This window comes from Rhodnius prolixus, unplaced genomic scaffold, assembly GCF_049639745.1.
Source record: "Rhodnius prolixus isolate KJV_2025 unplaced genomic scaffold, Rpr scaffold_35, whole genome shotgun sequence".
Lineage (NCBI taxonomy): Eukaryota > Metazoa > Arthropoda > Insecta > Hemiptera > Reduviidae > Rhodnius > Rhodnius prolixus.
In genome coordinates, this window is record NW_027411629.1 from 423550 (window position 1) to 448369 (window position 24820).

General features: G+C 37.3%; 1 protein-coding gene across 23 annotated transcripts in view; it reads right to left on the bottom strand.

The window, feature by feature from the left end:
• mim (missing-in-metastasis) overlaps positions 1–24820 on the bottom strand; it is a 159191-nt gene that overhangs the window by 91583 nt on the left and 42788 nt on the right. For 20 of the 23 annotated variants that reach the window (XM_074139530.1, XM_074139525.1, XM_074139534.1 and 17 more), the window contains one exon: positions 13046–14419. The exons of 2 other annotated variants lie outside the window; for them this stretch is intronic. In XM_074139530.1, the coding sequence (XP_073995631.1) occupies positions 14012–14419 (408 nt within the window). In that variant the 3' untranslated portion in view covers positions 13046–14011. Of the gene's footprint in view, positions 1–8014; positions 8222–13045; positions 14420–24820 lie in introns of those variants that run through there. One more of the 23 variants, XM_074139542.1, reaches the window with a different exon arrangement.

Here is a 24820-nt window from a genome sequence, read left to right on the forward strand (position 1 = left end):
GGTGTAACAGTCCTTGCTGCGGAGTGCACAAACGGTCCATTCACTGACAGTATTCTCAACTGCGTGTTACTTCCGAGTCCCACCTGAACTAGTTCCTTTTTCCACCTCTTAATGCTTCACTAATTCCTTTATGCTGCAATTTATTGGGTAACTCTCTCAGCCACTGACGCGAAAAGTTTCGATCTAGCTGACAGATCTATAGAATATTTTTAAATTTTATTTGTAATTTATTTAAAGAAAAAAATTTAAGCGATTAATAAAAATACTTTAAAAAAAATGTAAATATTACTTATTTTGTAAAATATTATCAAAAATAAAGTTTGTAAGAAAAGTTCGCTTACGAAAGGTTGGAAGAAAAACTGAAACATGTTCTCTGTAAAAAGATTTTCCTACGCGCAGGAATCTGAATATCCTTGTTGGGTCATCATCTGACAGCGTCACTTTAACCAAATATTATTTAACATGAGAGTCCTTCTTTCGTTTTTAAAACAGCACTTGTTGATAATAAACGCCCACGAAGAAACCTGGGTCGTTAAGAAATGATTTAGGACAGATCACGCCAATTGAGGTGGAAAATTTGACTCTTTATTTAGACAAGAAATAGAGTTTCACTAAATAAATTTGTTGTATAGATATACATATTCACAGGGAAGTAGAGTGGACAAGACTGAGTATTACTTCTTTTTACAAATAGTTGCACTTATTGATGAATCTACTAACCATCTAACATGACAGCAATTGCAATAAAGGCAAATTAAAAATGTACAAATATCACTAAGCAACTTGCAAAATATATGGGTAGTGTGATACTAAATTGTAGATTGACTGTCTGGCCATTCATTAAGAAGTCAGCTGACTTTTGTTGTTACTAATAACTAAGATATTCACTTATTTGGTTCTTCAAAACAAGATTTAATGCAACTATATCCTACCGGTTAAATTCGGAGATCAGCTCCTCAGAATACCATGTAAATTAAAAACTCATTAATTTTCCATGAAAATAAAAATGCTAAAATTAAAATTAAAAGTAACAAAATTAGTCTATTTAAAAACTTTTATTGTTTCATTGTAGTTAGACACTCATAAAGCTCATGTAACTCATTTAAAGGAAACTAAAAATTTAGAATGTCTAATTAATTACTATCATTAGTCGACAGTATTTGAGGCCAACTCTATTTCGATGGTTGATGAATTATTAATTGTAATCTGGCAGACTTAGTAATGAAATCTGCGATTTACAGTGGTTTTTTTTTTTAATGGAACCACACAGGTTGATCACTATCACGCAGAGCCATAAATAAAAAATAGGAACTGATTTCACATGATTATGTTAATTTTGTACAAAAACTATTTTAAAACATGTTAATTTGAATCATTAACCTAATTAACGAAATCATTTTCATTCGCTGCTAGTTCTACGATATCCACACCACAGATAAATCTTGCAATTTTTTCCCTACCGTAACACTCATTAACCATCATTATTCATTCATTCTCTGATGTAATGACAATGTGGTTCTAATAATAAATTCGTGCCCGAATTAGGTTTAATTCCTGCGATTCCAAACGAAGCTATGAAAAAAAATTATTGAAAAAATATGTGTGCGCATCATAATTTTTACTGTATAAAAAAATATTAACACGGACCTTTGTAATTAGGTGACAAGTAATATACTCAGTTGTATTATTGGGAATATCAAAAGATTGAAAAATAGAGTAATTTTCAGGGCGAATATACTAATATATTTTATTTGCCTCTTAAGTGCATTTCCTTCTGGCAAGCAGTTAATAGTTACAAGATTTATAAAATAACATAAAACACAACAAAATAACTATCTCTGGAATAAAAATATTCAATTATCGTTATTAGTGTAATTAAATAAAAGTACGATCTGAACGGAAATTCATTACTATGAACAAAAAAAATATCCAAAACAAAAAATCACATTTAGAGGGAAACATAAACTTGATCATTTTTTATTTAAATTTATTCTGATTGATTATTCAATTTTTGTTGATTTATTTTATTTTGTTTTTCTTTTAATACAAATGCTCTTAACTTTAATGCTGCTACAGTGAACCAATAAAGATTGTTAATACATTGCTTGCTTGTGATATTATTTAATACATTTATAATAATTTCCTCATCACTTAAATATACATTCAAATACTGTTGAAAAATTTTTCTTGCAAACCGCTATTTATAGGATAATGAATCAAAAAATATGCAAAGTTCTCCGGTTGCTGCATGTTACATAAAACTACTCTGTAACTAATTAGTAGTAACTCTTAAAGGCCAGAAAGCAGAGTGAGTTGCTGGTATGTCAATTTTAATAAAATTATTGAGTGTCATAAAATTACTTTCTGCCCTCTGCAGCAAACCAAAATGCTAATATATTTTTTGCGAAGTTTGCTCTGCTGTTAATTGCATTTCTTGCCAGTAGAAAGAGAATTTAAAATTATTTTTGTAGCAACCCAAAAATTACGTTCTCAAATGATGTTAGATTTTGCAATGCTTGCAAGTATCAAGTAATTCCTTACATTTGAAGAAAAATAAAGGGAAAATTAAGTGTATTGAATAGTTTTATAAAATGCTCAACTTGAAGTGTGTTTGATATTACCACGAACTCTTAATTACACTACAATAAATCATTAACTATATTTAAAGCCGCAAAAATTTCTTCAAAAAATTTACTGAGCGGGCTTCTTCCGAACTATATTGGATGTCGAATACGCCTTGTTACAGTTGGTTCTTACATAACTTAAGAGGATTTGACAAGTTGCATGGTGGCAAATAAACTGAGTTGCACTTCTTTATTTTTTTATGCGGGAGGTATTAGTAGCAACACAGGAGTTTAATCATTTATTGGATTTAGTTCATGCATTCTTATTGGGATCTCACGGAATGAGGAGGTGCAACATGTTGGTGCTCTATTAGATATCTCTCTCCTCTTTACTGGAGACCCAAGTAGTTGGCTTGTTTCTGGTTAATGTCTATCTGCAACGCGGTTCAGGCAAGACAATCACCCGAATCATCGCTTTGAATGAATTCGAGAGTCTACAGTGCTGCTAGCAAGATGTTACTATGTCTTTTAAGAATATCTTTCTGTCTGTTAGTTAGAGTGGGCGTGGGTGTAAGGAGACCTATTTAAACAAGTCTCATACAAGAGAGCCCTTTTGTAAAGAGTTTTTGACATTTAACATGTGATCAAGATACGCACAGTACAAGAAATGATTGAAAATTGTGTAGAATTGCCTAGTTATGGACGAGTATTGGTTAGTGCAGTGGTTATGAAGCGAGGATTTCTCTCTATAAATGTAAATGGGAGCTCCCACGTATAGTTACTTTATTTTGTTTGGAAAAATTGGTAAAGCATGAGCACCCACCCCATCCAAGACACTAGATTAAGACCTGCCTGAAAAAAAATAGACGTTTACTTTAATGTTATCTAGTCAAAACTAACTCCAACTAAAGAGAGAATTCTTCAACCAGGGAGTTTATTGCTCAACAATTGACTAGCTTAACGCTATTAGTCTTGTAATTATTACTGGTGTGTTAGAGCAGGAATCGAGCACTTTGCTATCCAAAGCTCCTTAGGTCCACATTGCTGCATCTAAGAACAAGTCATGTCTAGAACAAAAATCTAGTCCAGTTCTTGAACGGCCCATGATTTTAACATGCTAAACAACTATAACAATAACCTTTCGGGAAGTTCTTTAAGTGAAAGCTCTTCTGTAGGCGGCCTGATCCTTGCTGAACTCTATTCACAACTCAATAGCACCATATGATAAACGGAAGAATCCCGTTCTGCGCTCAAACTCTTCACAAGTTAATCATTGAGAAAAGAGCTTCATCAAAAAAAGATCGTCTCCTTAAACCTCTCATTGCCCAGTAAGCAATCCAATCAGAATCCTCGAAAGAGGTCTGTAAAGATAACAAAACTACCACCTGAGCGCAGAGATGAAACCAGCTAGAGATTGCCACATATCGGGACATGAATAAAGGGAGAGAGAGGCATATTTTGTACCAACCAATCCACCTTTTCTCCTCTATCAAAGTTATAACGATACCATTTGTGCCTAATTTTATTACAAATTCACCCATCATTCTATCTGTTTTGAGAAATTTAGAACCAATTTTAAATTTGGCCCTCAGAGAGCGCAACTTTTTTACTTTGTTTAATGCTATGAAATTAACTTCTTCAGGTCAGCAACATGTTTATACAAAAAGTTTGAATAATTTAAAGTCATTATTATGTAAATAAACTTTGTCCTGTACATAACTCAATAAAAAAATGTATATTGAAATTAATAAAAGTGACATTCTTATGATATTTGAATTGTTTGAAAACTTCCTATTGCTTTTGTTTATTCTGCATTCTGATAACATTAAAGCTGACAATACCTGGATGCGAACGCTTTTACCGGCGAGCACTTTTTTCAAGGACATCCTGACTTATTGATAGGTATCTGTATTGTTGTTATAAAGTAATTCACTCTAGTACGTATATTTTTGCTTTAATTTTCTTTGTTTCCAAATTTCTAAGTCAATATAATTTTACTGTTACGTACATAGGGAAGACGGTCAAAAGTTGGGAACCCTACACTGTAAGACCACCATCATCATCCTAGTTGTTCTGGTGGATTTTTTTGCGGAGGTAACTAGGGGACCACTTGTGTGTATATCTTCTCCACAGCTCATAACTCGTTCAATAAAACTGTGCGGTAGTAGGACAGTTGTACAAGGATTAATCGTCAAAAAGTGCACAAAAAAGCGAACGTTGAAAAACACCCAACTTTGACCATTTTTTCCTCTTTTCCTATAAAAGTTTCCTTTCCATTTCCTAAAAAATCCCCAAATTTTCTTTATAAGATAAGGCAAATCCTCCTTTATAACTTTTTTTTTTGTAACAACTCAGATCTAATAGATTTCGAAAAAAAAAAAAATGCCGAATATCAAAAAAGGCATTTTCAAACACTATTCTACTTATTCTTGTTGTTGTTACCTTTTTTTGTAAACAACGCAGCGCCTAAAAGCGTGAACCGACTTTTACGAATGAGGTGTCATTCGATTCGGAATTTTACTTAGATGTTCTCGATGTACTACATTCCGTGGGAGAGGATTTAGCCCCATGTACAGGGTGGGGCAAAAGGTATGAACCGGTTTTAAAGGGATGTAAAACAAAAACAATTCAACTTACAGAAATTATGTTTATATTGTTTAATTCAGTACAGAATCTAGTTTTTTACATTAAGTTTAAAGATGATATCACGTAAGTGGCGGCCGTCAGCCGCGATACACTTTTGAAGGCGAATTCTGAAGTTTTCAACCGCTCTTCTGCACATTTCGATGGGTATTGCCGTAACTTCCTCTCTTTGATTTTTTTCTTTGGGGGTACATAAAGGAAAAAGTTTTTAAACATCGTCCACATACCCAGGAAGAACTTAAGGACAGAATCAGAGAGGAAGTTACGGCAATACCCATCGAAATGTGCAGAAGAGCGGTTGAAAACTTCAGAATTCGCCTTCAAGAGTGCATCGCGGCTGACGGCCGCCACTTACGTGATATCATCTTTAAACTTAATGTAAAAAACTAGATTCTGTACTGAATTAAACAATATAAACAATTTCTGTAAGTTGAATTGTTTTTGTTTTACATCCCTTTAAAACCGGTTCATACCTTTTGCCCCACCCTGTATATAAGGCCCCCTCTTAAACTATTATTACTAATAACTCTGCAAATCTTAGCCCGATTTTGTTCAATTTTGGCAGAATGAAGGGATTAAGGCTTCCCTACGTAATGTTGGAGCGCTATCCTGCTCTATAACCCTACTAACGGGAAGTATTGCAATCATTTCAAATGATACGAAATTTTATGTAGATATGGCTGTTGAAGGTCTCAATGCTGAACACAGTTTAGGAGAGACGTTTGCTCCACGTAGGCCCCCTCCAAAATTATTACTAATAATAACTCTGTAAATCTTAGACCGATGTTGATAAAATATGGCAGAAAGAAGTGGTTAGAGCTTCCCCTATGTGACATTAAAGTGCCATAATGCTCTTACACTCAGTAAGGAAGTATTGCAAACGTTTCAAATTATCGATACGTGAACATCTAAGTTATTCGACTCGAAATTTTGGGTGGATACAGCTTTTGTTGATCTCGCCGTATAAATTAGAAAGTAAGTTTGCCCCAATTACAGTTTGGTCTGTACTTTTGTACCGTCACCACGCCACTTTTTGCTCTCTCGTTTACAACTAAGTTATTAGTAGTGCTAAAAGTCATTTTCTGTAATTTAATTTTCACCAGTGTACCCGTGGAAATGTGCAGTTTTCACTGAGTAGATTGGTTAAACTCGCCGACAGTTTCCGTAAGCTTGATTAAAGTGGAAAGTGAACCAAATTATCTCAAATCAGTTACAAACAGGTGAGAGATTACTGTAGTCAAGTGTCAGCAGTGGGGAGCGCATGCGTGTTGTACGACAACTGTCAACAACCATCTAGTTGATGTAGCACTTTAGCCTTCAGTACTCCCTTAACTGTAGTGGGGGTGTGTTACTCTCCTTCAATTTTGTTTTTTTCTTTTTGTTTCGCACAAAATTCAAACTAAAGATGGTGGTGTGCCCTGCAAGTAATACGGTAACCAGGGATAATAAAAAATCACTTACCTGCTCTAATGTGCAGTGCAAAGTTATATATCATAGCAAATGTTGCAATTTTAAAAGACAAGGATATATAGCCTGTTACACCATCAAAAATCTCTGCAGCTTCATCCTTAAATGATGAAAGCGTACGTAAGCTTTGGAGGTGTTGAAGGAGTTGGCTGAGGAAGTTAAGTCGATGAAGACAAGGCTTCCGGAATCAGGTGGAGATTTTATAGATTTTAAATCAACACTTGACAAACAAGTTGAACTCAGCTTCGAAAATTTAGAGCAACTTAAGAAGCTTGAGAATCTTCTTGAAACCCAAAATAAGCAAATAGAGCAACTCACTTTTGAGAAGTCCACATTAAAAAAGAACATCTCTACTCTTGAAGTCTGAATAAATGCAGGTGAGCAACGGCATCGAGATTCGTGGGAGTCCATCAAAGCAAGAGGATGCTGTTGTGGCGGGCGTTTGCGCTGCTCTTGGCTTGAAGATAAGAAGATGACTTGGACCATGTTGAGCGGCTCGGACGGCAGGACGGCGCCCCTGGAGCTATTGTAGCCCGATTCGTTCGACAATCTCTGCGGGACGAGGTAGTACGTCAGAGGAGAATACAGAGAGATTTCTCCACTCGACACTTTGGCTACCCTAACAGTGATTCGCGTATCTATGTCAGTGATGCGATGACCGCTACCAACAGGCATCTGTACTGGTTGGCCCGACAGAAGAGATCCGCTAATAAAGTAAAATATGTATGGTTTAGTGGTCGAGTGAAGTGCCGTCGGGGTGATGGCCTTCTGGTCGATGTCATCAATAGTCCAGAGGACTTAGATGTATTCCCCTGACGCATTTTTTCCGTTCACCTTTTTTACAATCTCATTTACAGGCCTTATGTTCATTTATTCCTTTTTATAAAGAATTTTCGACCCAGGGACTAGGACGTTCATTTTAATATAATTACTGTAACCAATAATATGTTCCACAGTCCTGAAGACGACCTAGTCCCAAGGTCGAAAGCTCGGCACAATAAAAAATACGACATAAATTGGCATTTATTACTCCTCTCCCAGCATCGAGACTCCCAAAAGGCACAAAATTTCGAAATAAAAAGCACCTCATTCATTTAGATGCATTTAAATACGCGGATCACGCTGTTATAGATTTTAGGAGCTTCTTACAGCTCACTGTCCGGTGATGGACAATCTTGTCTGTCTGGCCGACAGTGCACTTAACAAGCTCCGGCCAATAACCTCAGATGTTGATGACTCTTAGAACTCTACATGAAATTGCTTAGGTAAATTTAAAAAAAAGAGGAGTTAGCCGTTTCTTAACCTTTTTTTGTAAACCTTGTAATTATTAATTGTTACTACACAATTTATTGCAAAGAAGAAAATCATAGCAGCAATTTAAAACAGATCAACATCAAAAAAACTCACAATAAGCCTCACGTAGAGGTGTAGATTGACTGAGTGGCCCGAAATGTGGTTCTTCTTCTTCCAAAGTTCCTTGATTATGCAAATTTCCTACCAAACGATTGGCCATAGCCGCAAGAAGCAGGTATCAAAGATAATTGGTCCTGCAATAAGAAAAGCACCACCATACTTCGTGATTTTCCTTGCTTGAATTCCTGATCGAATTTTCTCCGGATATAATTCTACCACTGCCTCACGATTATAAGGTAATTTAAAGAAAGACAATATTAAATAATACCGCTTAATTTTAATGTGAGAGAGTACACTGCTCAATATAAACAGGCATTCATCTCGTAACAGTTTCCAAAAAAATTTCCATTTTGTCTCAAATTCTCACATTCTTCTCATTATTATTATTATTTTCTTTTTAAATTATTACTTTTATAACAATTATCTGCATTATTGCTTGTTTTAATAAATTGAAAACTAGCTCTTACTTCTTTCATATTTGTAACATATTATTTTAATATTTAATACATTCTTTTATTTGCATGCAAAACTCTAGTAGATTGTTAGAAAAATTGTACAAGAACAAATGTAATCGCTGACGAGATCTAGTACCACTACATACGGAGAAATGAGACAATTAACTCTTACAACTCTAACAACTAATTGCTTGTATAAACCTGGTTTATATGGAAACATTATCAATATATTATTTTTCTCATTGTATATTGTTTTAAATTGGCTGGCGCCCACTACCTTGGACTTTACTTAGACCGAAGACTTTTTTGGAATCCCCACACTAAACTTAAAATAACAGAACTACAGACGCTTTCAACAACTCAAAAAACTCTTAAACGATAGATCTAAACTATCTCTTGACAACAAAATACTAATTTACATATATATTTTAAAACCCATTTAAGCGTACGGAATAGAGCAATGTGGGGTTCAACCAAACGCACCAGTCTGCACAATCTGCAATACTTCGATCCACAGTAAACGTTCCTTTTTACGTCTCTATAACCGGACTTACATACAGATTTTATCATTCCTTTTATTACACCCAAGTCGCCAAACCCGATATAGCAAACTCCACTTCAGTCCACACAAATCTTGCTTATAGAACTCTTTATGAACACACAACAAGACGTTTTACAAGAAAGTGGCCTCGTGATCTCCTCTCTAGTGAAGAGAGTAAATAGTTTTGGAGTGTTACCACGGAGTAACTTTTCCACTCGTTTGTATCTACTACTTCAGTATGATCACTGTTTCTTGTAGCACCAACGCACAGTTTGTAGCACAAAAACGTGATAGAAACAGTGTGGCCAAGCGAAGTTTTCGTTGAAAGAAGGCTACAAGTCACCAACACATTGGGCCACCATCACAACTTGACCTAAGTACCTCAGTCCAGGCTGGCCGCCAAAACAACTGTAGGATCCACCAGAGGAGAATAACGAACGAGTTTCTAGTCGCACACATAGTGTTGGAAAAATCATCATAACTCCTTTACAATGAACATGAAGTACGTAAAAATAAAAGAAGCTTACAATGAATCTAGAAGTTGTGTTTGGCCTCCTTGATGACTTGCTAGAAAGAATAACGCACGACTCGAGTTTGGTATGCCTAATACTAATGAAGTGAACACTCAGATGAATGTCGACTCCTGGACTTCCGCAAAGATTGAAAAATTTCATTTAAATCCGCAAATCAAAGAGATTAAGTAAAATATTACTAACACTTTCTGCAATAGAATGTAAAGGCTAAATGTTCTGGACATGTTGCTCAGGCCTGGAACAAAAGAAGAAAATGGTGATACCAGCGTGAAAAATAAGCTTGACCTAAGGCTCATCTAACAGCACACCCAGCTATAGAAGCGGATCTTTGAACACCAGCAACAGAAAAACATTAGAAGAATTAAATAAATTCCCACTCAACCAAAAGCAGCTAATAGATTCTCAGAAATTGCCAAACCATGTCAAACTTGACTGAAAAATATCTGTTCGTTAATGAAAGAGAGTAGCAGTGCGATTGCGATGTTTCTATGCACACTAAAACCTTTTCTAACAATCTGGTTATATTTGGTTTCAAAAATCCAATCCAAAATAAATAATTATAAATCAAACAATAAAAGAGATCTGATTTATTTAATATTTACTCCTATTATAATATAAATAAGATACAGGTGAAATGGTTGGAATAAAGCTAAATTATTTTATACATTATCGAAAACGAAATAAGGCTCAATCAAAGTACAAGACGAAAATATCTACCGAAAACAATAAATTACGATCAAGTGTATAATAATAAATATGTAACAACTCACAAATTAAAAATAAATAAATTCAAACGTTATACCTAGTTTCGTGTAAGTCTATGTACAATCGCCTTAAATAACTTTTAATGTACAGATCTAGTTATGTTACTTTTAACTGAATTACAGTTGATTCTTTAGTTAAAAATAAACAGTCTTCCAATCATTTTTGCTCTTAAAACAATAATTTAGTCAAACAGTAAGATATTTCTAGTACTATGGGTAATCAAATACTTGTTTGCAACTTTTTCTGGCAACTTCGCAAGAATCTGTAATTGCAGTTACGAGATTTTCGTCTGTATATGATGGTAAATATAACCACACAATAAATTAATAAAATTGAATTCATTTATGTATATCTGGTGGTTATGACTAACTTCTCTTCTGGTGTGATAGCTTCCCAAAATTTTGTAATTTTCTTCAAAGTAGGGCTTACCTACCAGTTTCCAAAAGTATTTGGAATGAAACCCGCGAGTCATTCTATACCATGATTTTTTTTTTTTTTTTTTTTACTGAACTGTATGGAACTATATGGCGCATCTTTACTTATTTTATACTTTCGCATTATTAACTTTGGCAATGTACAGGGAGGCCCATGTACATTTTAAATGCTAAATGTATGATCCAGTCGTTTTGATAAGCGAAGTCCACGTTTTCTTCAAACATCTGCTTGCGGTAATCTATATCAGATCTTCCATCCGCTGAACCCACTTTCCCCTAGGGGAAAAATTTGAGTTCAAGAAAAAAAATTATGTGCATGCAGTGCTAAATAAAAGTAATGATTCATTACACGGTCAGAGTTATCCCTATTTTCAACTGGAGATTACATCAGAACAAGGTACAATAAAGTAGTGGATTTATAAAGTATACACACAGATGTAAGAATCGAGAGAAGCCATCGGAAGCCATTTTTGAGAGAGAAAAGAAATTAAGGATTTACACTTAGATATCATCACCCACATTATATACAGAATAACTTACTGTTTGTGTGGGAGCAACTGCTTTTTACAAAGTAGTTTATTAATTATTATTATTTATTTTTTCTCTCTTTTCTTAATAAATATGAACACATTAAGTTTGGCAAAAACAAAAAAAATTAACTTAAAACTTTTAATTAACTTAACTTTTAAATACTTTTACTTGTTATCATCATCATAGAAAAGGAAACAGTAAACATAGAAAAAAAAAAAAAACTGTGAATGTATCGAAAATATTTACAATCTGACTTCTGCAACATATATTTACACATTTACTTGAATATTCTAATAAAAAATTGCCAAATACCTAATTTATTTAATTTTTTTAATCTTCAGTTAAAAATTTCCGTTATAATACTACTTCAGTTCATTACGAGATTTTTGGTTAATGAAGTTACGAAGTTTTACTGAGGTTAAAAAATTTTCATTTCACACAGCTACACATGTTCCATCCTTTAAGTTGAGCAATGGCCCACTTTAAAAGTTTTTGAATACTTGGTAAATCGCTGCTATTTGAATTAAAAAAAAAAAAAAAAAGATAGAGAAAGATAACTTATTCATACATTTGTTCTCATCAAATTGTTATTTTTCTTTACAACGCTTATCTTAATAGAATGTTAACTTTGTTGGAAGTTAAAACAGAATTGAACGAAACAGTTGATGAGATCGTATTTCGGGAATGGCCAAATGCCTGGCTTTTCAATCAGTAGCAATCTGATTTATTTTTAGAGGTGAAACATTGAGATGACGATTTCAGAAAAAAATTGGACGCTGAATGAGACCGCATCGGTACATTCCTTTACGAAATTTTGAAATTATGACGAAAAGGATAAAAACATTTTTAGAAAATTTTGGATGTCCAAATTGTTTGTTAATGTGAGTTGTTAAATTATCAGAATCATCAAAATTCTCTCGCACAAAAACAATGCACTAGCAGCGAATGGCTATTATAATTGAAATAGTGACATAATGTATAGCGCATTTTTAAGTTTCAATTTCTTCTAACGCAGTAATGGGTTATTTAACTTTATGTTTCATTTTTCTAAATAAGTAAATAGGTATATCGAACATATACGGTCAGACTCATCTTGTCGTTTACATAATTAATCAATCGCAAATTTCGAAGGAACTAATCTGTGAGTCACAGTACATACCAAAAAAAATGATCAATGGATAAATAATAACGAAAACGGGCAAGACCATATTCGACACTGCATATTAACTTAAATTACTGCGCTTAAATGACATTTTTACTTTAAAAGAACGCTTGTTCGATGAACCAAGAAGGTAACGAAATGTTGGCAAGTCGGAAAATGGACGGATGGATAGTATGGCAGTTATAAGAGAGCTGAATGTCCAAGACTGGTGGATCGCGGTTAGAATTATAGAGATGTATTGGAGTATTCTTGAGCAGGCCAGTGCTAATGAATATGATGTAGTGCTAAGCTATCATTAGTAAACAGCCCTAAAGCTGGCCATTGAAGGAGGCACACTCTTTTTGCCTTAGCGCAATCGAAACGTTTATAAGGGCCTATAACCAAAAACTGATACACAAATAAACAAATACAGTGTGTTACAAGATGTTCTCGGAAGTTTTCTGATAAGCTATTACATATATGTATATATAAAATTAATAAAAATGTCTGCTACAAAGCGTAGAGGTCATTTTGCGATTTACCATTTCACCGCTACTAAGTCTAAATGTATATCTTGAGTTATAATGAAACTGATTAGATTGTGCAAGGTAATTAACTGACTTCCCTTCAATTTCAACAAGATGTAGAAAAATTACGAGCAAGGTCGATGCACAATTGCCGAAGAAATGCACCCAACGCAACTATCTCTAGTGTTCTTCTTAGAGTTTCATTATTTTCAGCCTGATATTTTTCTCAGCTTTTACAGAGTAGACTTTAAGGAACGGACCAACCAGCACGACGGCTAGGATTATATTGTCAAACAACTGTATTAATCCTGTAACCACTTATTGCAAAATGGCGTATCATATCCCTTGTACATATCATGGTATCATTAGTGGACCCACAGCAAACATATCCTCGTAACGTTGCTTCGTTCAGCATTTAAATTTGACAAAATGAGACAGACCCGATTAGAGTTTGTGCCTTTTTTCTGGACATTTCAATGAAAGACATGATACGCAGAAGTTGTGTGGACGGACTGCGGCGACGTTCCATGTCTTGTTTCGTGTTTTAATGAAACTGATTCTTGACCACTTTCCCGTAACACTTATTTGTTTTTGCAAAGCAATGATGTTAAAAACGAATTTAAAATGTTGACAAACTTTTACGAGTAGATATTTCTCAACTATTCGTTAAGTCATTCAGCTGAGATCAGAACAATCAATGAATTTTTGTAACTAGAAAAAAAATTGATTAAACAAACTGCATGTTAAGAAAACATAATCTACCGTTTTGCTTTCAATAAATTGAATGGTCCTCACAAACAGTTTTGAGCGGACCATATTCGCCTATTGTTTTTTTAGTAAAAATGTGCCGCGTTATCCAATATCACAGCTGAACACTCGCCATAAGATTCCACTATCTGTAATCACTATATCTTACACAATCCTACGCTTGAATGCTGTTAGCCTTTAAAAATAAATGACATAGAGGATGTAAATTATATGAGCATAGATGTCTGCCTCAGTGTATTCTCGGAGCTGAGCGGTCGTTCACGGTTGACGTCTTGCGCAGATGAGTTCCACGTTTGATCTGATCCATTAGAGAGTCGTGCGCTACTCGAGGGTCTGACTGTTCCTTGTCCCGTTCTAATTTCTCCTTGGCAGAGGTCTGGCGGGCTAGGATTGCCGCCACAATTCCACTGGGTTGCCCGCCGACAGGGTTCGTGCTGATCTTGACAGTAGTTGAACAAGGCTGAATGGCACCCGTACTAGCAGTCAAGTGCGCCAGTCCGGTAGCTTGGCCAGTCCTTCGCAGACTAGCTGGACTGGCGGGTGTATGGTTGAGCTGCGTAAGCGTGCGCACTGTCTCAGCCACGCTGATGCCGCTCTGCTTCAGCTCACCGCCACGCTGGCTCTCTTTAAGCGCTTGCTGCAACGACAAACATGAATATACGAAGTTGTATCAAATAGTTCGTCGAAAATTACTAAACCTGCAAACCTCATGACGAACGCTATTATAGCTTCAAAAACTAAGTACTGTATATTACCTTTAGAATCGAACAAATATAGTTCGCTCATAATTAAGTAAAAATTTGGTGCGAAACATTTACATCACTTTCTCTTACTACTATTTCTCTTTTCAAGGTTGTCTTCGTACTTTTAATTTTTACTAAATGTTTCAATGTATTTTACAATAATAAAATCTCGTATTTGGGAAGATGTCAAAACTAATATTGGAGTATTATTTTGAACATTATTTGGAGTCCCGTAACTGCAAATTTTACCAACACATAATTATATGTTGTTCACTTCTTGTTTCTTCCTTTATTTTGAACTTTGGATGTTGAGGGTAGGTCTTGAAAACTCGGATATCTCTGTTTGCTCCTGTAACCTGGAAATTACGTCTGCAGCATAACGTATTTCAACTCTACGAAAGCACATCACAGAACATCTTTGGACTAACAAAACCTACTTTCCGCGAATACATGTAATTAAGTTTATCTCTTTAACAAAAACTTAACAGTTTTAAGTTAAATAAAAGGGCTGATTAAACAACAAAAGGTACTCAAATCAGCAAGTAAATTTGTAGGTAGTTCAAAATTGTTTTCTATTACTACTTTCCAAAGTATGTCCGGCCTTTACTCCTTTGGGGGCATGCTAAAATTAAGAGGCTTGATTCCGCTTCTGGTTACTCCCCACATGTGTACTGTTCATCAGGGAGAATCCCAATGCGAAATAAATGACGGAGTACGGTTATAGTTCAATCGTAAACCCTGAGCGTGAGGTTGTGTAGAAATTGCTCGGTTAAAATTCGTTTATTTCAGTGGTAATAGAAATTGAATTAATAGAATTTTTGCACAGTGATAGTATGAAATAGCGTGCTGTTAACTGAGTATAAAATTTATTTTTAAACATTTGATAAAAGTAAGAAAATTATGAATTCTTATAGGCGCCACAGTAGCCGAGCGGTTAAGAGGCGAGACCTGCAAAGCTAATATGCATTGTGGTAATGGGTTTGATTCCCGGTCTTATAACTTGGATTTTATTTAATGGTTAATATGAGAAATTTACAGTAAAGTATGTTTGCTAGTCGCCTCCGTCCACGACACCTAATTGGTAGTTGGACGTAAAGCCTGTCTGAAAAAATAGAATTACTTTACTTTTTAATGTATTCTTATTGAAAATTTAATAATAAATTTGTGAATTCAGTGAGTGGTGGGGAAGAGCTTTAAGGAGAATAATACTTGCTGCACTATGCTCACACGCGTATGTACTGTTATTGCTATTGTTTATTTTAAAAAGTAACAGATATTAGACTAAAGGTCCGTTTAAATTATTTAGTACATGTCCGTGGAGAATATATACACTGAAGATTCTAGTACTAATAAGAGAAGGAGAAATATTATCACCGGAACAAAGAGAATTTAAAAAATCTATTCTAACGATAATGTCAGAGGAAGATAAGATTTTTAATGAGGAAAGATAATTAATTAAAATTAGTCGTTTGTTTGAGAAGAAATTGAAAGATCTTCCAAAAAAAGAGGATTTTGAAAGGTGAAATTGTTGTAGTTTTAAATGAAAATAAAAATCTAATATGTAGAATTGCGGAGTTAGAGAAACAAAATGAGATTTTGTGTAAGAACGAGGAAAATTTAATGAGAAAAAGTTTGTGCGATAACAAAGGGTTGGTTATTTTAAATGGCAGGATAGCAGGTGACAAACTAGGTGAATTTAGACATATATTGGTGGTTAAGGTTGTTCAGTAAATGACATCTGTTGTGTATCTTTGGAACTAATGGATTATGTATGTAAGTTTGAGGTACCTACTTGGTCAGAATTTCTCAGATCATATGCCTGCTTGTTTATCTTTAGGTCTGTCTTGTATTAAAAATGAAGATGAAATATTACCATTATTACCTAAAATTAGGTGTACTAAAAATGATGCATTATTCAAAATTAAGTAGGAGGAACTTACAAGTGAAAGTTTTGAACATTTTGATAAGGTGAAAAGTGAACAGGGAAAGTTAAATTTTTTAACTAACTTAATTAAGGAAAGTGCATGGTTGGATGAGAATAAATGCAATGTAAAGTATGAAAATGAAAGTGGTTCGACAGAGAATGTAAGGTGTATATAGAGAAAAATCTTTTGCGCTTTTGAATTTATTTAAAGAACAACACTTATATTTGGAAACACATACTAGATATAAACATATATGTAACGAAAAGAAAACGAGTTATTATTTAATTGAGAATAAGTTTGAACAAGTTAAAGATGTTAGGTTTTTGGAGAATTGCTAATACTTTTAAAACTAAATTTAGAATTTGTAGTAGGACGATAACTAGCAGAGAATGGATAGATCATTTTGATCTGCTTTTGAATAAAGAAGTAAAAGCGTGTCCTCCTTGTATGCTCCGCCACAAACAAGTGTGGAGAGTCTGGACTCTCCTTTTAGTTTTGAAATATTGGAGACAGTATTAGAGCGAAGACAGGAAAAGTTCCAGGATTTGACAGAATACCTACAGAATTTTTTAAAAATAGTCAACAAAATTATTTGGAAATATTACTAAATGTATGTAATTATATACTTAATACTGCAGAGCTGCCTAATAGTTTTGGAAATGCAATTATTTTTCCATTATTTAAAAAAGGCGATGGTAATAATGTTGCTAACTAAAGGTGTATAAGTTTTATGGACTCAGTTTCTAAGTTGTTTGTAGGATTAGTGCAAAACAGGATTTATTTACATACTTTATTAATGATCTGCCGGAGTTCCTCGAAGGCGGTGTTAAGATTGGAAATAAAAAAGTAAATTGTTTGATGTTTGCAGATGACATTGTCTTGATGGCAACTGAACCTAATGGATTACAAAGACTGATAAAAAGATTAAGTGAATAGCTCATTATGGAATTTGGAGATAAATTTAAATAAGACTAAAGCAATGGTATTTCACAAATGAGCAAGACTTTCAAGGAAAGAAAAATGGACGTACCAAGGCAGAGACATTGAAATCGTTAACATGGACGTACCAAGCTACTATAAGTAGCTTGGAATTGGTCTGACCCCACAATTGTCGTTGAAGAAACATTTCAAAGATAAACTGACCATTGCAAAATTTGGGATGCATTCCACATGGCGCTCATTTATTGATAACAAGAATAACAATTTAGCTGCAAAATATAAAGTTTTAACGTTTTAAGACTTCCGATACAAAATGTATGTTGTGTAATCGAGAGGAAGTTGAGGACTTATATCATTTCCTAGTGGTCTGTCTGGTATTCTGTAGTTTACGTACTAAGTGACTCGGCACCACTTCTCCTTCTAGTATAGTTGCTTTAGAGTTCCGATACCGGCTAGACTTTTGAACACCAAGGACTTCGATCAGAAACTGAAGAAGGGAACAATAATCGGTAGGTGCGAGGAGGTCCATATGATAACCGGCTCTGAGGTACCCAATGCAAATCTAGTTAGGGAGCAATCTACGCCAAGACCTAGGGTCGTAGACGAGTTCGTAGAAAGTGCAGTTGTTGATCTGAGACCTCAGGACAGGGAAGCAGCTAAGCAGCTATTACACAAATACCATCATGTGTTTTCCTGCGGTGACCACGACCTTGGAAGGACGAAGACAGTACAACACCGCATCAACACCGGCAATCACCAGCCCATTAAGCAGGCGCCACGGAGGATTCCGTTGGCCAAACAATAGGAGGTCGACCAAATGATAGAGGACATGAAGGTACGAGAGGTAATCCAACCTTCCAGCAGTCCTTGGGCTTCTCCCGTGGTGTTGGTCAAGAAGAAGGACGGCTCTACCAGATTTTGTGTCGACTACCGCAAGCTCAACGACATCACGAAGAAGGACAGCTATCCATTGCCACGGATAGACGACACTCTGGATACCTTAGCGGAGGCCAATTGGTTCTCGACTCTGGACCTAAAGAGTGGCTATTGGCAAGTAGAGATACATCCAGAAGATCAAGAGAAAACGGCGTTCCGGGTACCGGGTTGTGGCAGTTCAACGTAATGCCATTTGGACTCTGCAATGCGCCAGCAACTTTTGAGAGGCTGATGGAAACCACTCTAAGAGGACTACATTGGAGGACCTGCTTAATATACCTGGACGACGTGATCATTTTCAGCAAAACCCTGAAGGAACACCTCAAGCACCTGGGAGAGGTGTTGGAAAAATTGTCCAGCGTTGGCTTAAAGCTTAGCCTGAAGAAATGCCATCTATTCAGAAGGGAGGTGAAATACCTAGGACATATTGTTTCCTCGGCAGGTGTGAGAACGGATCCCGAGAAAACCGAAGCTGTGAGTGCGTGGCCAGTACCCAAGGACAAACGCGAAGTGAGAAGCTTCCTGGGGTTGTGTACATACTACAGGAGATTCGTTCAGGGTTTTGCGGATATAGCCAGGCCCCTCCATCGGTTGACTGAAAACGAGCAACCTTTCGAATGGACTCCGAAATGCCAAGAAGCATACGAGAGACTCAAGAATGCCTTATTAGCGGCCCCAGTCTTGGCGTATCCAAGAACTGGTTGTGAGTTCATCGTGGACACAGATGCCAGTATGGTTGGGATAGGGGGTGTACTAACGCAGGTACAGGATGGCGAAGAACGAATCATCGCGTACTTCTCCAAAACCCTCTCTAAGGCTGAAAAGAACTACTGTGTCACTAGGAAAGAGCTTCTGGCTATCGTGAAGACGCTGGAACATTTCCATAAGTATCTCTATGGAAAACCGTTCCTGTTACGAACTGACCATGCATCCCTGACTTGGCTATTGAATTTCAAGAACCCGGAGGGTCAGGTAGCACGCTGGATAGAGAGACTTCAAGAGTATCAATTCAGGATAGTCCACCGGAAGGGAAGACTCCATGGTAATGCCGACGCCCTTTCAAGACGGCCGTGTAACCATGAGTGCAAGCACTGTTGCAGGACGGAGCAGAAGGAGCAGGGCCAATGTAAACGAACCATCGTTCTTCCAGGAGTGGAATGGAGCCCCGAAGCGATCAGGGAGGAGCAACTCAAGGATGAGGACATTAGATCAGTGCTCAAGTTCAAGGAAGAAGGGTCAAGGCCGGACTGGGAGGAAATTGCGCCCAGCAGTCGGGACGTGAAGTGCTACTGGGCTCAGTGGGATTCACTCACCATCAAAGATGGGGTATTGCTGCGAACCTGGGAAAGCGCAGACGGAAAAGAAAAGAAAAATCAAGTGATCCTGCCAGCATCAAGGAGGGAAGAGGTGCTAACAGAAGTGCACGGAGGTTCGACCGGGAACCACTTTGGAGTAAGGAAGACATTGGACAAGCTGAGGCAGCGGTTCTACTGGGTAGGGTACCACGAGGATGTTGTAGACTGGTGTCGACGTTGCACTAAGTGCGTAGCGAGTAAAGGGCCCAGCCGAAGAACCCGCGGTGCAATGAGACAGTACAATGTGGGAGCACCGTTCGAAAGGATAGCCATCGATATAGCGGGACCTTTTCCTGAATCCAAGAGAGGAAATCGCTATATTCTGGTCGCAGCGGACTACTTCAGCAAGTGGACAGAGGCTTACGCTTTACCAAATCAGGACGCGTCCACGGTAGCTGAAGCCTTAGTAAACAACATGTTCAGCCGTTTCGGAATACCACTGGAGTTGCACTCCGATCAGGGAAGGAATTTCGAGTCCAATCTGTTCAAGACGGTCTGCGAGATCCTCGGTGTCAGGAAGACGAGGACAACACCGCTGCACCCCCAGTCCGACGGCATGGTGGAGCGATTTATCAAGACCTTAGGAGGCCATCTGAGGATGTTGGTGAATGAACATCAGGATGATTGGGACAAACATATACCCCTCATAATGATGGCGTACCGATCGGCCGTTCACGAGACCACTGGCCGAACACCTGCGAGCGTTGTGTTCGGTAGGGAGCTGCGGCAACCCAGTGACCTTTTATTTGGCGGCCCGGAGACGGAAGAATCGGACATGGATAGTTACGCTGTGGAACTTCGCCATAAGTTGAGAGATATACATGGAAAGATGCGCGACAGGATAAAACTGGAAAGTGACCGGATGAAGACACGGTATGACATGCGAGTCACCGGAAGAACGTTCCAGGAAGGCGAGAAAGTTTGGCTGTATAACCCAGTCCGCAAGAAGGGAAGATCCCCTAAATTGCAGAACAACTGGGAAGGACCTTACACCATCGTCTCACGACTCAACGACCTGGTGTACCGAATTCAACGCACGCCCAGATCCAAAATGAAGGTAGTACACATAGACCGATTACTGCCCTACGTCACGAAGGAGACTTCTGTTCGGGTCGAACAGTTCTAAGAGGGGGGCAGTGTAACGAAGTTGACCTGGGCGAGAAGAAAGGCCTAGATTGTTCTAGGGGTTGAGCGGCCAAAGTCGGTAACAGGCCACCACTGTGTAAACAAAAGGGCCAGTCACTACCTGAGGAGAAAAGAAAGGCCTAGATTGTACTAGGGGTAACAGGCCACCACAGTGTAGACAAAAGGGCCGTCTCTACCTGAACTAGAAAGGAAAGGGCTAGATTGTTCAAGTTTAGTGACCGTAGCCGTAGCGGTCCACCGCTGTGTAAAAGCCAGCTAAGAGAAAGGCCTCAGTTGGGGTGGTGGCATATGTGTTTCCCAGCCAGTGATTGACAGGTGAGAGTGAGACGGACGGAGTTGGAGAGAGACGGAGAATGGGAGGAGGCGGCTCACAGCTGAGGTGGTGGCAGTATGTTTTCTCCAGCCAATGAACGTCAGGAGGGCGTGGAAACTTATGCTCAGAGAGTTGGAGGAGGGCAGTCCCAGTTGGAGGGAGGCACGCAGTTAAAAGGAGGCCGACACAGCTGGAGAAGTCAGTTTTCAATTAAGTTTTTAAGCAAGTTTTAAGGAGTTATTAGAGTTTATAGTTATTAGTCAAGTTTATGAGTTAGTCTTGGAGAGTCAGTGTTGCGGAGTGCTTCAGTGGTAGCTAGTTGGGCAATTAGTCAGTTGATGAGTAGAGCTGTGTTAGTGTAGCTGAGACTAGTGCAATTCGGTGAAGTGCGGACCAGTGGTCAGTCGGGGAACAGTTTTGTGGCGTTACGAAGTGAGTAAGTAACAGTAAACTGTTGTGACTGTTGTAAATGGTGACTGTAATGAATAGCGTTAGTTGCTTGTAAATGTTAATGTGAGTAATGTTAACGTGTTAATAAATCAGGTTATTACTTACAACTTTAGCGAGTTTTATTATGTAATCAAACCCACATATTTAATAACTAGTGGCAGGCATTAGTTGTGTAAGTAAAGTTTTTTGGGAAAAACTTTACACTATTTATGTCTGAAATGGCATTATAGTTAACTTGGAATGATGCTGTATGTAAATGGGTGGAAGTGGCGCTATAAAGCTTATGCGCTGCCTGGTAATAATTGATCAAACCTTGTTCCAAAGCTTTTACGAGGGTCGTTTGAAAAGTCCGTGCAAAAATAAAAACTACTTAATTTTTTGGGGTAAACCTTTTTTATTTTTCAACATAGTCTCCTTTTAGGCTTATACACTTCGTCCAACGCTGCTCTAGTTTGTTGATCCCTTCCGAATAATAGGATTTATCCAAGTCTGAAAAATAGCCATTCGTTTCTGCAATCACCTCCTCGTTTGAATAAAATCTTTTTCCCGCCAGCCATTTCTTCATATTCGGGAACAAATAGTAGTCCGAGGGAGCGCAAGTCTGGAGAATAGGGGGGATGTGAAACGAGTTGGAACCCTATTTCCATTAATTTTGCGACCACAACTGCTGAGGTGTGAGCTGGTGCGTTGTCGTGATGGAAAAGGACTTTTTTGTGGGCCAATCGTGGGCGTTTTTCTTGCAGCTCGGTTTTCAAACGGTCCAATAACGATGAATAATATGCACCTGTAATAGTTTTACCCTTTTCCAGATAGTCGATGAGGATTATTCCTTGCGAATCCCAAAAGACAGTCGCCATAATCTTTCCGGCCGAAGGAACGGTCTTCGCCTTTTTTGGCGCAGATTCCCCCTTGGTAACCCATTGTTTAGATTGTTCTTTGGTCTCAGGAGTGTAGTGATGTATCCATGTTTCATCCACAGTGACGAAACGACGCTTAAAGTCCTGCGGATTCTTCTGGAACAGCTGCAAACCGTCCTTGCAACACTTCACACGATTTCGTTTTTGGTCAAGCGTGAGCAATCGCGGCACCCATCTTGCGGATAGCTTTGTCATGTCCAAATGTTGATGCAAAATATTATGTACCCGTTCATTCGAGATGCCCACAGCACTAGCAATCTCACGCACCTTCACTCTTCTGTCATCCATCACCATATCATTTATCAATGATTTCTGGAGTAGTAACCTCAACAGGGCGTCCAGAACGTTCAGCGTCACTTGTGCCCATATGGCCACTCCGAAAATTTTGAAACCACTTATAAACTGTTCTAATCGAAGGTGCAGAGTCACCATAATGTTTATCAAGCTTCTCTTTAGTCTCCTCAGGCGTTTTGCCTTTCATAAAGTAGTGTTTAATCAACACACGAAATTCTTTTTCGTCCATTTTTTGAAAATCACTCGACTTCCTCGATTCAAACGAATGCCAAACACAAAGAAATAGACCGATCTGGCTGAAACTTGGTGTGTGTTCTTCCAAGAGATGCTACTAAGTAAACATAACCTCGATACGCGCCAGTGGTGCTATCTCTCTGACTTTGCACGGACTTTTCAAACGACCCTCGTTTTAATTTTTCAATCGTTATAAATTCAAATGTACTGAAAGAAATAATCTAGAAATGTATACTTTTTATATTATTATTTTTATTTATTAATATTAATTAGAATCTTGCTCAGACTCCACACTGACGGTCTCGGACCAAGTGTCTACCTTTATTTTGTACACATTGTTATACTGTTCTTTTCGTGGAGATATATTTAAATTTCAATGAATTTTTAAATTTCGAAAGATGGAAAGAATAAAGATTAGGCTTTTTTCTTTTATTTTTTATAATAAGAATATTGTATACTATTTTCCTAATAAAGACTTTTCTTCTTCTTCTTCTAAAAGTAAATCAGTATAATTTTGTATGTTTAATAATTTTATATGTATTTATATGTTGTCTAGTTATTCAGGTTTTGTAATAGTTTGCATTTAATTTTAAATTTAATCATTTACGCTTTATAATAGTATGTAATTTATGTTATATGTTTTTAATCAAGGTCAACACCTTTGATGGTCCATCGACCTAGAGTATTGCTTTAATTTACTTTAAATTCAATCATGTAATTTATATTTTTAATAAAGTTATTATTATTATTATCAAACGGACTATAGCTGTATAGAACGATCAATTTGCATTTAACGTGGCATACCAGGGTTTGACTGGAATAGAAGGCAGTATTACCGAGTAAAAATGCGCTTTATAGAGTTTAGTTCTGTTGACTTCTTTTTGTTATAGTGAATAGTGGTTTCGTAAGACTAGATTTTTAATGTCTGCCGCCAAATAATGGCTCTGAGTTAACTGTCCCAGAAGTAATAGCGTCTTTGGACAAGGCATTAGCAGCTTCATTTCCTCCAATATCGGCATGACCCTTAATCCAAATGATCATGATTTTACTGTGAAGGCCTTGGACCTCTATTATGATAGCCGAGTAACTCTTAGTAGGATGACGCAGTTTTCTTACCACCGATTGTTGTCGGTAAGTATATAACTGTAAAGGGGTAAATAACAGATAGCGAAGTATTCGTAACGTGGGGTTAAAGTTGAAAAAGAATAAGACAGAGGTTCCGTGTGAGGAGAGGTAGTGGGGGTGGCCGGTGTGTAAGGGACTAGGCAGAGAGTGGGCAGCCACAGCCTAGCGCAGACCGACTGACAGACGCAAGCCGAGAAGCTAACATAAAATCTAGGTGAGCTTGTGTGTCGGTGTAATAGTCCCTTACTCACACGGCCTGGTGTAGCGGTGTTAACTCTGTGTGTGTTTTAAGACTTATCAAAGTAGCTAGTAAGCGCATTGTATATATTTGATTATTATTTGATAGAAGAGTTCATTTATGTTGTTTTCAGTTTGCCTTTTATTTGCTTAATAAAGTTTTATTCCGTTAACCAATTAACTGTTCCTCATTATTATTCCCTTCCCTATAGTGTGTGTGTGTGTGTGTGTGTGTGTAGATTGGAGTGTGTGTGTGTGTGTGCAGATTGGAGTGTGCGTGTGTTCGAGAGCATTTCAAGGAGCGCAGCAGCGCTGCGAACGAGAGACCGCGAAAGCAGCGACTCGCTGGGTTTACATAACTTAAACAATAGCAGCGCAGGATGTCGCATATTTAACCGCTGTAAGTTCCGCACTGTACATGGAA